Genomic DNA, 17509 nt, shown 5'->3' with positions numbered 1-17509 from the left:
TCCGCCCATGATTCACACACACACACACACACACACACACACACACACACACACACACACACACACACACACACACACACACACACACACACACACACACACACACACACACACACACACACACACACACACACACACACTACCTTTAAGATTTTTTAAAATGTTTTTGAAGAAGTCTCTTCTGCTCACCAAGGCTGCATTTGTTTGTTTTTTTTTGTTTTTTTGTTGTTGTTTTTTTACAATTTTAAATAACTATTTTATATTTCAATATATTTTAAAATGCAATATATTTCTGTGATTCAAAGATGAGTTTTCAGCATCATTACTCCAGACTTTAGAGTCACAATCCATCAGAAATCTTTTTTTACTTTCTATTTCAGATAAATGCTGTTGTTTAGAACTTTCTATCCATCAAAGAATCCTAAAAAAAAATTGTTTTACACAACTGTGTTCAACACTGATAATAATCATAAATGTTTGTTGATCATCAGATCCTCATATGAGAATGATTAGTGAATTGTCATGTGACACTGAAGACTGGATTAATGATGATAAATTCAGTTTTGATCACAGGAATAAATGACACTTTAATATATATTCACATAGAGAACAGTCACAACAGAACTGTCACAATATTACAGCTTTTTTGTATTTTTAATAACCTAAATGCAGCATTGGTGAGCAGAAGAGACTTCTGTAAAAACATTAAAAAATCTTACTGTTCTCAAACTTTTGACCGGTAGTGTGTTTGTATATTAATCCTGCTGGGATTGAGCTATGAGGAAGTGCAAGTTTACTAATACTTTGTTCAATTTGAATAAATGATTTTGCTTTGCAAGTAATTTTGTGATTCTGCATTTCCTTTTGTAGGTTTTTTTTTTTTAATTGCGTGATATAGGTCTTAAATTTAATTCATAATGGTCTTGAAAAGGTCTTAAAAAGTCTTAAATTTGACTTGGATACCCTGGGGAATGAGTAGGTCTAAGGATTTATTGTAAAATCATTTTAAAAATCTGCTTTTTATCTGCGATATCAATTTCTTAAAGTCTGTCTTTAATATGAAATATGAGCCTCTTATGCATCCACTGTGGGGAAAAAACTCCTGTATATTTAAGAGAAACATATGGATTGTCATATACATTTATTTAGAGAGAAGTATTATTTATCTAATTTGTTACCAAAAAGTTTAATTCATACTGGATGCCAGAGGGCGCCTTCGAGCAGAAACTCCACATTTGCCTCAGTATTCAGGAAGTTTTCAGGAAATCCCTAATGTGAAGCTTAGCTAGCGCTGTAGTCTGAATAAAAGAAAGATAGAAACGCTTTGACTGAGTAAACATGAAGACAATAAACACGACCGCATCAAGATATGGTGTATTTGAGTTCTTCAAGCCTTCTCTGGTATTTTAATAATAATAAAGCAGTGCTGATTGACGTAGACTTTATCACTGTATAGAATACTATCCAATAACTACATTGTCAGCCTCATTCTGTGATAAGAAGCCACGTCAGCTCACAACTTGACCGACTATATGAAATGAGTTAAAACATGTTATTAAACGTATTTTGTTGGTTTATGAACGCTTCACATTACTAGTTTGTTCCAAACTGAGTTTTCAAACGCAAATTATAAGCGACTAACTTTACTTGTGTGTACAGCATTTTGAATGGGAATAAGTCAAAGCAATTTGAAAAAGCACCAAAATGACGGGACGAGCAAGAGAGAGATCAAGAGGCAGAGGTCGTGGTCAGGAGCCTGCTGCTTCTGGCGCGGTGAGTTTATTTATAATTAGTTGAATATGATATATCTTTATTGAAATAAGCTTTTTAGTATTCCAATTCCTCTGCAGCAACCACCATTATCACAAGAGGCTGCAAAGCCAGTTATGCCCACTGCACCTGAAGGACAGCTGGTGGGCAGAGGGAGACCTGCACCTGGAGCGATGTCTGAAGAAGGTAAGTGCAATTAGTGGAAATATATACTGCACTATTATATACTATAACATTCACAAATCCTGAATCTTACTCTTTTCTTTATATCTCCCTGTAGCAATGCTCACGATTTCTGCAGGCTTTCAGCAGGTAAAGATAGGGGAGAGAGGTGGGCGCAGGCGGGATTTCCATGATTCTGGTGTCCACACTCGCCAACTCATGGAACATGTGAAAGAGTGCAAAACAGGTAACACCAAAATGTTAATGAGCATGAATTGATTTTTGCTGTTTTGCAATATGCATCGCGGATACATTGATCTTGAAACATGTATTTCTGAATCGTGAATTATTGATTTCAGTCAATAATCGATTTAAAATGCTAAGAATCTAATTAATCGTGATTCAATAGCGATTCAGTGCTTTAAAATATATAAACATTAAATTGCTACATGCACAAATTCATGGAGATGTTGTGTGGTGTCATTCGCTCTCTCACAGCTCTCTTGCACAGATACATATAAAGAGAACAAAGAGGGCTTTTCTTACTATTCCGTGTAGAAAAGTTAGTTTAGGATTAGCTGGAAAAGTGCTTGACATTCTAGTCTATATTTGCAGCTCCCTAAATACAATGGCAAGCAGTTTTATAGAAGAGGCATTTAGTAGGGGTGTAACGATTCGTTTTAACAACGATACGATTCGTATCACGATTTGAGGTTGTCGATACGATTCAAGGACGATATTGGTTAATTTAGAACGATACGATCCGAAACGATTCAGTGACTTGAAATCGATTCAGTAACTTTTTAGCCAAAAATTGTGTGACTGAAATAATTATCTGGATACTGGTCAGTGCAGGTGAAGTTTCCTAGATTCCTGTTGTTTCTTGTAAGGGAATCCGGTATATCAATTAATTATGGATATAAACAAACAAGTAAACAACAATTAATGGCAAATGCATTCAAATTTTATTTGAATAAAGTGCAACCAACAGTTTAGGTTGAATTAACAGGAAGTTAACCTTTTCTGCTCTCATTTTCAATATTCAATACATTTTCAATAAAAGCACAGTAAGTGCAACCAACATTTCAACAGTAGGTTAACCTGCTACTTCTGCTTTTGTTTTCCAACATAAAAATATTACAATATTAATATCAAAAATAAAGTGCAACTAACTTCTCTTCAGGTTTAATTAATAGTAAGTTTACCTGCTACTTTTGCTGTTGTTTTTCAACATTAAAATAATACAAATACAATATTAATATCAAAAATAAAGTGCAACCAACATTTCTTCAGATTGAATAAACTGGCTGAACCTGCTACTACTCTCAGTTTAATAAACAAACAATATTTAACAAAAGATAAAATGTAACCAACTACTCTTCAATGACTCTACAGATTTCTTTTTCAAAAATATCACCATGATCTGACCGCAGAACACTTCTCTGTGCGTTCACTATGTCGCCAGCTGTACTAAAACTCGCTCTGCTGGCACACTGGTGTCAGGAATGCACAGGTAACAAGCAAGGGTTGAAAGTACAGGTAGCGCTTTCTCCTGGTGGCTTGATAATTTCTCGCTCGTTGGCTTCTCCTCTGCCATGCGCCATGCTATGTTTTGTTTTCTCAAGCCCCGTTCACACCGCCAGCGACACGCAGCGACAAATCGTCACGATCCCATTCATTTCAATGAGCGCTGCTGCAGGTGCGTTGCGATGATGTCACAGATAGGCAGACTGAATCGAGTAACGTTTAACGCCTTTATCATTAAAAGTGCTAAGAAAAAACATCCATATAAAGTCTGACGTGCTTAAATCCAATGTGTTATTTCCTATGATCGATACAATCGATTGATTACCTTTTAAAACGATGTTAGATCGATATATGTCGTCCGGAAGGCCAACTTGCCGAGCACAGATTGATGTAGTTAGATCATAGCAAAATAAATCGATACATCGATGTAGTAGATGAATCGTTACACCCCTAGTTTTTATACTGTACAAACTGTACATTCTATCCCCCTACACTACCCCTAAACCTACATATCACACACACACACACACACACACACACACACACACACACACACACACACTAACACACACACACACACACACACACACACACACACACACACACAGGGCCGTTTGAAGAAATTTGGGGGCCCCAAGCAAAATGGACATAGAGACAGTGCAAATACTGTTGTTGCATATACTGTCCATAAAATTTGAAAACATTTGCAAAAAACACCACTGTATCATTAAAAAAAATTTGTAAACCTTTAACCGTTTTTAAAACATATATAAACATTACATAGATAGACGGACCAGATATTCCTAACACTTTGGGAATACTTAAGGGTTACTAGTTGGTTTGTAAACTGTCTATAAACATTATCTAGATGGTTATTATAAAGTTGCAACAGATGACTATAATACCTTGATAAATAGTTAATAAACAGTACCAGTAAAACATGTGGGCAGTACCAGTAAAACATGTAAACAGTACCAGTCAAACATGTGGGTTGTCCTGATACTGTACTTCAAAATGTAACAGTGTAAAAATTGACACAGAATAAAGTAATTGTTCAAGATCTATTGGTAACTCATAAAAATAATGTCATATTTGCATAAACTGTCACTACCGTATATATCCCGACACTAGCACACAAAGATAAGCTATGAAAAAAATAATGTTCCTCTGCCTCTTTCTGGTTAAATAATGTTTATAATAATTGTTAATATAGCATACTATATTAACTATTCCAGGTTATTTATGCATAGCATAAATAATAGTTAGTATAGCATGCTATGCCACTTTCATCAAAACATATTACAAAGCTATAGCAATCTCATGTAATTTCGTCTGTTCGAAAAAAAAAAGTTGCTCTAACTGTTCGTTACAAGCAGCATTTGCCGTCAGGCAGGTAACGATAGCTAACATAAACATATTTTTGCTAGCCTACCTGCTGCAAACTTACACTTTTTTTGTACAAGACAAGTAGAGCTATTTTATCCAGTGTAATTTATCACATACCACTATCTTGTTTTTTTTCTTATCCTCCTCTTCCTTTCTCTATTTTCTTTTCTGGCTTCCTGAAGCATAAAATTCCGCTTCAAATCCGAGGATGTTTTGTATTTTGCCGCAGCAGAGATCGCGTGGTTGGCTGGCTGCTGTCAGCGACTTCTGAGAGGGGCCCCTTAAGGGGGATCCCGATAACAGTGTCATTGCACTTTACTGCATTGACTATCAATGGGGCGCTCACACAGTTTGTCGTTTCATTTTATTCTTAACCTGTCGCTGTCTTGGGGCCCCAGGCCAGCTCGAGGCCCCAAGCAATTGCTTGGTTTGCCTGCCTTGTCGCGACGGGCCTGGTGTGTGTGTGTGTGTGTGTGTGTGTGTGTGTGTGTGTGTGTGTGTGTGTGTGTGTGTGTGTGTGTGTGTGTGTGTGTGTCAGTGTCCCTTGATTAGCTGACATGAGACGCATCCACACAGACAGGACACTGACACACACACACACACACACACACACACACACACACATGTTGGTGCAACAGCATTATGAGGACTCTCCATAGGCGTAATGGTTTTTATACTGTATAAACTGTATATTCTATCCCCCTACACTGCCCCTGCCCCTAAACCTAACCCTCACAGGAGACATTCTGCATTTTTACATTTTTAATAAAACATTGTTTAATATGTTTTTAAAGTGATTTGATTTACGGGGACATTTGAAATGTCCTCATAAACCACCTTGATGTTGTAATACCAGTGTAATACCCATGTCATTATACAAATTTGTGTCCTCATAAATCACATAAACAAGCACACACACACACACACACACACACACACACACACACACACACACACACACACACACACACACACACAGACAGGACACTGACACATACACACACACACACACACACACACACACAGGACACTGGCATACAGCGCGCTCTCTTATGTCTTGTCGCGCTTGGAAGCATTTACATGAATAGGAGCGTGGTGATCATGTAACGCTAAGCAAAAATGGATATAAAAACGGACGCTGCGTTATTTGCGTTAAATATTTTTAATGCGTTAAGCTTCCGTTTCACGTTGACCGAGTTTGGTGGAGATTGAATAAATCGCCTACGAGGAGAACGTAAAAACTCAGACCCTGAATTATACAAATATTCACGTTCAAACAAACTAACTTTCTGTGAAAAAAGACACTTATAAACAGACACTTGTAGAAAATAATGTGAATTTTTTTTTTTTTATAAATTTGAACTATGTCAGTAAATAATGAATTTAAAGACAAATGTGTCAAAAGTGATCTTTGCAAACACAGCACATGACCTTCTGTAAAGCACATGTATAGAAAACACACTCACACTCCTCTGTTTTTAAAAAAGAGTTCTGTCTGAATGAGTACATGAAATCACGGCTGTCAGGTGAAAAGAATTGTAACTCAAATGTCATTTAGAAAATTAGTCCTGTATGAGTAGTGATATAGTGTCATAGTTCATGTCCACATTAACCACTACGTTGTAATACCAGTGTAATACCCATGTCATCATACACATTTGTGTCCTCATGAATCACATTAGCAAGCACACATACAGAGAAAGGGAGTTTCAAAAATAATACAACACTGCCCCCTTTTGGTGATAGAGGGGAGGGCACACAAACAGCCAAAAACATTATTAAACTTTGACATGTTGCCATGGCAACATTTTTTGAAATATTAGGAATCCATTCATATGTCTCTATCTGTCATGTTTTCACATTATACTGATGAAGTTTGAAGTCAATCGGGTGCAAATAAGATGGGGATTCAAAGCATTTTTGAAAGTGACACACTTCCTGCTGCCAGTTGGTGGCGCTATAACTTTGACTCACAAAAGTCATATCCATGTGATCGGCCTCTTACAACGAACACACAGCTGAAGTTTCATCCAAATCATTCAATGTTTGCACAAGTTATTACACACTTCCTGTTTCCCTTTTCTCGCCATAAATTCGTTGCTTCGCCACGGCCAAACCATTTGAGTTATCAAAAATCCGCTCGCAATTTAGCATCCTCTGTGTCTTGACTTTATGCTGACCGAGTTTGGCACTGATTGAAACAATGGCCTCGGAGGAGTATATTAAATTCCAGAGCATGTGTTTTCAGAACAACCCATATCAGCTCACTTCCTGTTGGGCTGACACGTAACTTAGAGCACGAAAGTTGTTTGGCCCAATGAGGTCTATATGTGTACCGAGTTTCATACATGTACGTGCAAGTGTGTTTGATATATAGACCAAGTTTTCAGACCCCACTTTAGGGGGCGCTGTCGAGCCCCCCTGCCACGCCCGGGTACCAGCTTCAGCCCGGCTCTGATGGCCGCGCATTCCGACGCCTGTGCGAAGTTTCAAGAGTTTTCGAGCATGTTAAGTGCCCCAAAAGTACCCGAGAAGTCAAAAAAAAAAAAAAAAAAAAAAAAAAAAAAAAAAAAAGAATAATCCTTAGGGGAACAATAGGGCTCTGCGCCCTTTGGGCTTGGGCCCTAATAATAATAATCCTAAGGAAAACAATAGGGCTCTGCGCCCTTTCAGGCTTGAGCCCTAAATAATCCTTAGGGGAACAATAGGGCTCTGCGCCCTTTCAGGCTTGAGCCCTAAATAATCCTTAGGGGAACAATAGGGCTCTGCGCCCTTTGGGCTTGGGCCCTAATAAACTTTCGAAATCCAATAGGGTCCTCACACCATCGGTGCTCGGGCCCTAAAAATTCACATGTACATAAATATTCACAGCCTTTGCCATGACACTCAAAACTGAGCTCAGGTGCTTGACCGGACGGAGTCCACTGGTGGTAAATTCAGTTGATTAGACAGGATTTGGAAAGGCACCCACCTGTCTATATAAGGTCCCACAGGAAGGAATTGGAATTGTAGTCCAAGGAATTGTCTGTAGACCTCAGGCACAGATCTTGGGAAAGTTACAGAAACATTTCTGCAGCATTGAAGTTCCCCATGAGCACAGTGGGCTCCATCATCCATACATGAAGAAGTTTGGCACCACCAGGACTCTTCCTAGAGCTGGCCGCCCGGACAAATCGGGGGAGCGATCGGGGGAGAAGGGCCTTAGTCAGGGAGGTGACCAAGAACCCGATGGTCACTCTGACAGAGCTCCAGCGTTTCTCTGTGGAGAGAGGAGAACCTTCCAGAAGAACAACCATCTCTGCAGCTCTCCACCAATCAGGCCTGTGTGGTAGAGTGGCCAGACGGCACATGACAGACCGCCTGGAGTTTGCCAAAAGGCACCTGAAGGACTCAGACCATGAGAAAGTAAATTCTCTGGTCTGATGAAACAAAGATTAGGGCTGTAACGATTTGACCAAAAATAAAAACCTTCTAATGAAAAAGTGCATTTCTTTGTGATGTTAAAATACTTGAAGGAAACGGTTCACTTTCAGCAGTTCTTGTCTATGGGGCAGATTTCTGCTTGTACATCAGATAAATGAACACAGTAGGCCTGCATTACATTTATTTGAATGCATTAATGAGAGAGTGATTGTGTGTGTGAATTAGTCTTACCGTCTCTATTCATTATGAAGCTGTGGTTTGTACTTACTTCAAAGGTATTCAAATCTATAACGGTTGAGTTTCTAAGCTACTTTGGTGACTTTACTTTAGTCACAGGACAGCGTTGACACTGCGTTTCTGCGCTGCTCTCTGCAAGTGATCTTCACGTGATGTGCGAGCTTCTGTCTGAGTGTTCGTTTGTCACAATATATAAGCCATTAGTTCAACATAATACACATCTGATGGACTAAAATCGCTTTAATGTTCAAACTGGCAGGACTTAAAACACATACAAATGACAAAGCTTTGTGAGGACGAAAGTGAAAGCGATCTGGCTTCAGGGCTTGTCTGTGTGTGTGTGTGTGGCAGCGCGTAGGCTATAAGAACGGCGATTAACTGACCAGTATACTGCCGTCCAAAGGCAAAGCGCAGTAACTACAAATTTGGTCAAAATTGAGTTAAGACTTGAAATGGGCTTTGTGACATCTGTTCTGTCTTGTGACAAAGTTTGCTGGTTCAATTTTGTCCAGTTTTAGAGAAACGAGCGTGTCAAAATTGCAGTAACTACAAAATCCAAGCCAATACCAAGGCAAACCGCAGTAAGTGATGTTACTGTGTTCTAGCTTTGTTTCCCCGCTTTTGACACCGCAGATACTGCGGTTTCAGCCTCGTCACGATGGGGATTGTATGCGGTTTGCCCCGATCGTAACACACAGAAACAACAAGCCAACCATGGCACAATCCCGCAGCCAAATGATGGTTGAACTCGCGTTAAAACGCAAATATTCAAAGACTGGTAAGAAAGATAGCAAAATATAAACTCATAGTAAGGCAACTAACAGCTTTATAATCAGTTAACATTGACTAGCCAGCCGCTAGCAAATTTTGATTTACCTGTGCTGCTCTATTAAAGGCAATATCCTCTGACAACGTAATGATAATCCCATTGAATCACGTTGGTGTTTGTTGATTCGGACATCTCTCCGTTTCAGGCAGCTAATCCAATTGTATTGACAGGGGTTACTTCTTCAAAAGTTAGCTGGGTCTGGTAAAGTTATCTTGTTAGACAAAGTTACTCTAAAAGTTAGCGACGCCAGCCGGGCGACAGCAAGCACACTAGGTGAAAAAGTACACTTGCATAATGTACTGAAAGTACTCTATTTTCACGCACTAATTTCGTAGGCTACTTAATAAACAAAACAAAAAAAGTGCCAATCAGTTTTTTGGATTTCACAGATAGGCTAGCTAAGAATACATAATAATTATATTTTAATGATTAATTATAGCTTTAAGGGTGTAGATAGCATAAACAGGAAATGTACATGTTTGAGTAAAGCTTAGAAGTTAGGCTAAAGGGAGAAGAAGCATACGTAAGTTAACTTACTCTCTAACCTCTAATTCTAGGAAATTATGTATGGCCATATTAAAGCGATAGTTCAACCGAAAATGAAAATTCTGTATTATATAAAGTTTATTATTACTATAAACATGTATTAAGAAGCATGAAAAAAAGTTGGATGAACACATTTAGTTTGTAGATACTGCACTTTGCCTTTGCAATAGTGTTTAAGTTGTTTAAGGTCATTCAAAGGCAGAGTGCAGTATCTGCATTTTGGAGGTCAAAGATCACATCGGTGGTCATGGTTTTTATCTATAAAACATTTCTTCCTAAGAAGGCAATACATGAATCCATTACCACTAATCTACCCACAACATGTTTGACTGGCTGGTGTAAAAACTTTAAAGCCATTTTTCTCAGTTTCAGTGTTTGCGTAGTTACTGCACTTAGCCTTTGTAGGGCAGTATAAAGGAACTGGGAGACAAGTCAGGATCGAGGGAACGATGAATGCAGCGATGTAACAGAGACATCCTTGATGAGAACCTGCTCCAGAGCGCTCTGGACCTCAGACTGGGGCGAATGTTCATCTTCCAACAGGACAACGACCCCAAGCACACAGCCAAGATAACAAAGGAGTGGCTACGGGACAACTCTGTGAACGTCGTTGAGTGGCCCAGCCAGAGCCCAGACCCGATTGAACATCTCTGGAGAGATCTGAAAATGGCTGTGCACCGATGCGCCCCATCCAACCCGATGACAGGCCCTGCAAAGAAGAATGGGAGAAACTGCCCAAAAATAGGTGTGCCAAGCTTGTAGCATCAAACTCAAAAAAACGTTGTAATTAGTGCCAAAGGTGCTTCAACAAAGAATAGAGCAAAGGCTGTGAATACTGTACATTTTTTTTTTTTTTTTTAATATACATTTGCAATGAGAGAGAGAGTCCGGTTCCCAAAGCGCACTGCCATCCGGCCTTCCACCAGCCGGGTGAACTCTTGCAGGCGATGGCGCTGGAAACCCTTCGATGGACGGCTCTCTGACTCCTGCCCCGCCTCGTGGACGACGACGACAGCCCCTCCGGCCTCAGAAACACCTGCCAGTGAATCCCCTGTTCCCTGCACCTCTTCTATCTATCTATCTATCTATCTATCTATCTATCTATCTATCTATCTATCTATCTATCTATCTATCTATCTATCTATCTATCTATCTATCTATCTATCTATCTATCTATCTATCTATCTATCTATCTATCTATCTATCTATCTCTGTCTGTCTATCTATCTATCTGTCTAAGAGGTGCAGGGAACAGGGGATAGATAGAACATAGAATAACATAGAATCTATCTATGTTTTAAAATAAAACATTTAATGGTTTACTTTTGGTAAATGTATTGGACATACTGGCGGGTTGTTTTTACAAGTACAGTTTTTGGATCATCAAAGTTAGGGGGGCAGCTGGGGGGGCAAGGCTCTAGAGTGGGGGGGCACCTGCCCCCCCTTGCCCCCCTGTAGATCCGCCCATGATTCACACACACACACACACACACACACACACACACACACACACACACACACACACACACACACACACACACACACACACACACACACACACACACACACACACACACACACACACACACTACCTTTAAGATTTTTTAAAATGTTTTTGAAGAAGTCTCTTCTGCTCACCAAGGCTGCATTTGTTTGTTTTTTTTTGTTTTTTTGTTGTTGTTTTTTTACAATTTTAAATAACTATTTTATATTTCAATATATTTTAAAATGCAATATATTTCTGTGATTCAAAGATGAGTTTTCAGCATCATTACTCCAGACTTTAGAGTCACAATCCATCAGAAATCTTTTTTTACTTTCTATTTCAGATAAATGCTGTTGTTTAGAACTTTCTATCCATCAAAGAATCCTAAAAAAAAATTGTTTTACACAACTGTGTTCAACACTGATAATAATCATAAATGTTTGTTGATCATCAGATCCTCATATGAGAATGATTAGTGAATTGTCATGTGACACTGAAGACTGGATTAATGATGATAAATTCAGTTTTGATCACAGGAATAAATGACACTTTAATATATATTCACATAGAGAACAGTCACAACAGAACTGTCACAATATTACAGCTTTTTTGTATTTTTAATAACCTAAATGCAGCATTGGTGAGCAGAAGAGACTTCTGTAAAAACATTAAAAAATCTTACTGTTCTCAAACTTTTGACCGGTAGTGTGTTTGTATATTAATCCTGCTGGGATTGAGCTATGAGGAAGTGCAAGTTTACTAATACTTTGTTCAATTTGAATAAATGATTTTGCTTTGCAAGTAATTTTGTGATTCTGCATTTCCTTTTGTAGGTTTTTTTTTTTTAATTGCGTGATATAGGTCTTAAATTTAATTCATAATGGTCTTGAAAAGGTCTTAAAAAGTCTTAAATTTGACTTGGATACCCTGGGGAATGAGTAGGTCTAAGGATTTATTGTAAAATCATTTTAAAAATCTGCTTTTTATCTGCGATATCAATTTCTTAAAGTCTGTCTTTAATATGAAATATGAGCCTCTTATGCATCCACTGTGGGGAAAAAACTCCTGTATATTTAAGAGAAACATATGGATTGTCATATACATTTATTTAGAGAGAAGTATTATTTATCTAATTTGTTACCAAAAAGTTTAATTCATACTGGATGCCAGAGGGCGCCTTCGAGCAGAAACTCCACATTTGCCTCAGTATTCAGGAAGTTTTCAGGAAATCCCTAATGTGAAGCTTAGCTAGCGCTGTAGTCTGAATAAAAGAAAGATAGAAACGCTTTGACTGAGTAAACATGAAGACAATAAACACGACCGCATCAAGATATGGTGTATTTGAGTTCTTCAAGCCTTCTCTGGTATTTTAATAATAATAAAGCAGTGCTGATTGACGTAGACTTTATCACTGTATAGAATACTATCCAATAACTACATTGTCAGCCTCATTCTGTGATAAGAAGCCACGTCAGCTCACAACTTGACCGACTATATGAAATGAGTTAAAACATGTTATTAAACGTATTTTGTTGGTTTATGAACGCTTCACATTACTAGTTTGTTCCAAACTGAGTTTTCAAACGCAAATTATAAGCGACTAACTTTACTTGTGTGTACAGCATTTTGAATGGGAATAAGTCAAAGCAATTTGAAAAAGCACCAAAATGACGGGACGAGCAAGAGAGAGATCAAGAGGCAGAGGTCGTGGTCAGGAGCCTGCTGCTTCTGGCGCGGTGAGTTTATTTATAATTAGTTGAATATGATATATCTTTATTGAAATAAGCTTTTTAGTATTCCAATTCCTCTGCAGCAACCACCATTATCACAAGAGGCTGCAAAGCCAGTTATGCCCACTGCACCTGAAGGACAGCTGGTGGGCAGAGGGAGACCTGCACCTGGAGCGATGTCTGAAGAAGGTAAGTGCAATTAGTGGAAATATATACTGCACTATTATATACTATAACATTCACAAATCCTGTATCTTACTCTTTTCTTTATATCTCCCTGTAGCAATGCTCACGATTTCTGCAGGCTTTCAGCAGGTAAAGATAGGGGAGAGAGGTGGGCGCAGGCGGGATTTCCATGATTCTGGTGTCCACACTCGCCAACTCATGGAACATGTGAAAGAGTGCAAAACAGGTAACACCAAAATGTTAATGAGCATGAATTGATTTTTGCTGTTTTGCAATATGCATCGCGGATACATTGATCTTGAAACATGTATTTCTGAATCGTGAATTATTGATTTCAGTCAATAATCGATTTAAAATGCTAAGAATCTAATTAATCGTGATTCAATAGCGATTCAGTGCTTTAAAATATATAAACATTAAATTGCTACATGCACAAATTCATGGAGATGTTGTGTGGTGTCATTCGCTCTCTCACAGCTCTCTTGCACAGATACATATAAAGAGAACAAAGAGGGCTTTTCTTACTATTCCGTGTAGAAAAGTTAGTTTAGGATTAGCTGGAAAAGTGCTTGACATTCTAGTCTATATTTGCAGCTCCCTAAATACAATGGCAAGCAGTTTTATAGAAGAGGCATTTAGTAGGGGTGTAACGATTCGTTTTAACAACGATACGATTCGTATCACGATTTGAGGTTGTCGATACGATTCAAGGACGATATTGGTTAATTTAGAACGATACGATCCGAAACGATTCAGTGACTTGAAATCGATTCAGTAACTTTTTAGCCAAAAATTGTGTGACTGAAATAATTATCTGGATACTGGTCAGTGCAGGTGAAGTTTCCTAGATTCCTGTTGTTTCTTGTAAGGGAATCCGGTATATCAATTAATTATGGATATAAACAAACAAGTAAACAACAATTAATGGCAAATGCATTCAAATTTTATTTGAATAAAGTGCAACCAACAGTTTAGGTTGAATTAACAGGAAGTTAACCTTTTCTGCTCTCATTTTCAATATTCAATACATATTCAATAAAAGCACAGTAAGTGCAACCAACATTTCAACAGTAGGTTAACCTGCTACTTCTGCTTTTGTTTTCCAACATAAAAATATTACAATATTAATATCAAAAATAAAGTGCAACTAACTTCTCTTCAGGTTTAATTAATAGTAAGTTTACCTGCTACTTTTGCTGTTGTTTTTCAACATTAAAATAATACAAATACAATATTAATATCAAAAATAAAGTGCAACCAACATTTCTTCAGATTGAATAAACTGGCTGAACCTGCTACTACTCTCAGTTTAATAAACAAACAATATTTAACAAAAGATAAAATGTAACCAACTACTCTTCAATGACTCTACAGATTTCTTTTTCAAAAATATCACCATGATCTGACCGCAGAACACTTCTCTGTGCGTTCACTATGTCGCCAGCTGTACTAAAACTCGCTCTGCTGGCACACTGGTGTCAGGAATGCACAGGTAACAAGCAAGGGTTGAAAGTACAGGTAGCTCTTTCTCCTGGTGGCTTGATCATTTCTCGCTCGTTGGCTTCTCCTCTGCCATGCGCCATGCTATGTTTTGTTTTCTCAAGCCCCGTTCACACCGCCAGCGACACGCAGCGACAAAGCGACACGATCCCATTCATTTCAATGAGCGCTGCTGCAGGTGCGTTGCGATGATGTCACAGATAGGCAGACTGAATCGAGTAACGTTTAACGCCTTTATCATTAAAAGTGCTAAGAAAAAACATCCATATAAAGTCTGACGTGCTTAAATCCAATGTGTTATTTCCTATGATCGATACAATCGATTGATTACCTTTTAAAACGATGTTAGATCGATATATGTCGTCCGGAAGGCCAACTTGCCGAGCACAGATTGATGTAGTTAGATCATAGGAAAATAAATCGATACATCGATGTAGTAGATTAGTGTTTCTCAACGGGGGCGGTACCGCCCCCCAGGGGGCGTTCAGAGCACAACGGGGGGCGTTGGAAGCAAGATTCTTGAAAGGGGGGCGTTCAGGTGTTCCTGGGGGGCGTTCACAAGTTTATACCAAAGATCCAGGCAAGACCAAATTAAACATGTATGCTAATTACTTGCAAAATAATGCCTACCACATTATAAAATCTGCCTGTTTAATGCGACGTAAACTATATCGTTTATTTTGCAATGACTAAAGCGCTCAATCCGGTGGTGGCTAGAATCCAGCTCTGACTGGAATCACGCAGCGGAGGAATGGGAAGTTGACAAGCCATTAAAAAAGTATTGACTTAAGAACCACAATAAATCATGTTCATATTCACTCCGGTGATGAATTTTAAAATTATTTAAACTAAATTATATTTGTATAAAGGTAAAACGTTTACATTTTTAGGCATTAATCAATGCAATGCCTAATGCCAAAATGTTTTCTTAAAAGCCCTATTCGCACGGGATTTATTGCCTGGTGACCTCTAGTCATTTGTAATAATTGCGGAGGTTGTTTGTGATCTTAATCCAGTGTGAATCGGCCATGTCTGTAATTTATAAAATTACCCCGCGAATGACCTACCATATTCCGCCGAACACACCCTGTGATAATATTAGTCCTATGCGAATCGCCATCTCTGTGATTTGGCCAGAATTTGGAGGGTCGTATATAAGTTTTACAAGGTTTTTGTTTCCTGTGCGCATTTGTATCCACATTTCGCGAAGAATGAAGGCTGCATTCATAACGCACACCGTTATAAATCCCTGTGCGGCTGTGCACATTATACTTTCACTTTAGAATTAGAGCCAATTTGGGAGCGAATTGCTTGAAAGGTGTGTTCAATATTATTATTAATGAAAAACACAAAAACAGAACAATACAATGTCAAGCTCGCTTAAATGGGTGCTTTTACATTTAGCTTTAATCTTCTGCATTCATATTGTCAGTTCCTCACTCTTGTGATAAATGAAATCTCCTGCTGCTGGTCTGTGCTCAGTTCAGTTTTTAATTGTAACTTCTGTTCTCTAACTGAACTATTTTTATTACTAGGTTATACAAAATCAAAACGACGGTGGAAAAGTGATGTAACCGGTGTAACACCGACTATCGCAACCAGAGGCGAACCAACATTGAGTGGGGGCCCCAGGCAAAATTAATCAATGAGGCCCTATTTAAATTTTTTTTTAATACAGCCTATCTTCGTTATCTAATTTTTTTACAACATACAAAAAGTAGTCAAAACACATAAAACCAATTTAAAAAAAAAAAATGTATAACAAAAATAAAAATACTAAATAAAGTGCTTTTGTTTAATTAACAAAATGTCAATCTTCATCTTCATAAGAGAAGATACAATACAATATCTTCAAAATACAGTACAACCTTCATATTTATAACCAATTGTCACCTTAAAAACGGTGCTTTGTGTGGTGGTGACAGGAACAAGAAATTATCCGACATATAGAAATATGGTTATCATTTTAATCGCTTTATTTTATTAGTTTTATATATAATAATTTATATTAGGCTAATTTAATTAGGCTGCTTAAATATATAAGCTGGGTGCTTGGAAGCGACGCGCACGCTTAAAGCTTGAGAAAAAAAACACCGGCAAAAGAAATGATTATAAATGTGTCAGAAAAAAAAAATAACAAGGAGCCATTTTATATGTTTATTATTAAACTAGTATTTTCTGAGTCAGTGTCGGCTGGAGAGATGAAGTTGACGATGCCGCCTCTCCGCTGCGCCTTGTGGACGCGCCTTTAGAGAGAAATGCACTTTTCATACGGATTACAACCAGAGAATATTTGTTTTCGATTTGAATTTGTTCGTTTAAAAGTAGACATTTCAAGCTTTCAGGCTAGATATAGTTCTCATATATATGTGAGGCAAGAAGCCTTATACGCGTAGTTTCGGTTCATTTATGAGATGCGCTGCAGACGAAAGAACGCGCGCGTCCTGTTTGCTTTCTTTATTGTATCTATTTTTAACTATTTGTTAGAGCGAGCGGCCAAGCCAAACGGATAAGTTCTCTGCTTAACAAATCAAATCAAAGGTGGCGAAAGCATTGCCTCAAAAGGCGGGGCCCCAGGCAAGTGCCTGCCTTGCCTGCCCTATTGCGACGCCTCTGATCGCAACAAGCCTAGATAACATAGCAGCACGCGGTAAGGAACTGTTGTTTTATGATACATCATATAATACAGCTAAATCTATAACGAAAAAACATTTATAAGTAGGCTAT

At 38.2% G+C, this 17509-nt stretch overlaps 1 protein-coding gene across 3 annotated transcripts; it reads left to right on the top strand.

The window, feature by feature from the left end:
• The first annotated feature begins 203 nt into the window (after nt 1–203).
• LOC307132940 (piwi-like protein 1) lies at nt 204–16708 on the top strand. Of its 3 annotated transcripts, none has more exons than XM_079827571.1 (7): nt 204–1401; nt 1660–1773; nt 1851–1956; nt 2051–2179; nt 12989–13102; nt 13180–13285; nt 13380–16634. In XM_079827571.1, the coding sequence occupies exons 5-7, from the start codon at nt 13034–13036 to the stop codon at nt 13538–13540; spliced, it is 336 nt and encodes a 111-aa protein (XP_079683697.1). In that variant the 5' UTR covers nt 204–1401; nt 1660–1773; nt 1851–1956; nt 2051–2179; nt 12989–13033; the 3' UTR covers nt 13541–16634. The 3 variants fall into 2 exon arrangements, with proteins under 3 accessions (XP_079683697.1, XP_079683698.1, XP_079683696.1); XM_079827570.1 differs by lacking the exons at nt 204–1401; nt 1660–1773; nt 1851–1956; nt 2051–2179 and adding an exon at nt 11533–12730 and having other exon boundaries at nt 13380–16708.
• Nucleotides 16709–17509: the final 801 nt, after the last annotated feature.

This window comes from Gobio gobio (genome assembly GCF_949357685.1).
Source record: "Gobio gobio genome assembly, chromosome: 10".
Taxonomy (NCBI): domain Eukaryota; kingdom Metazoa; phylum Chordata; class Actinopteri; order Cypriniformes; family Gobionidae; genus Gobio; species Gobio gobio.
This window is presented reverse-complemented; position numbering and strand designations above follow the sequence as displayed.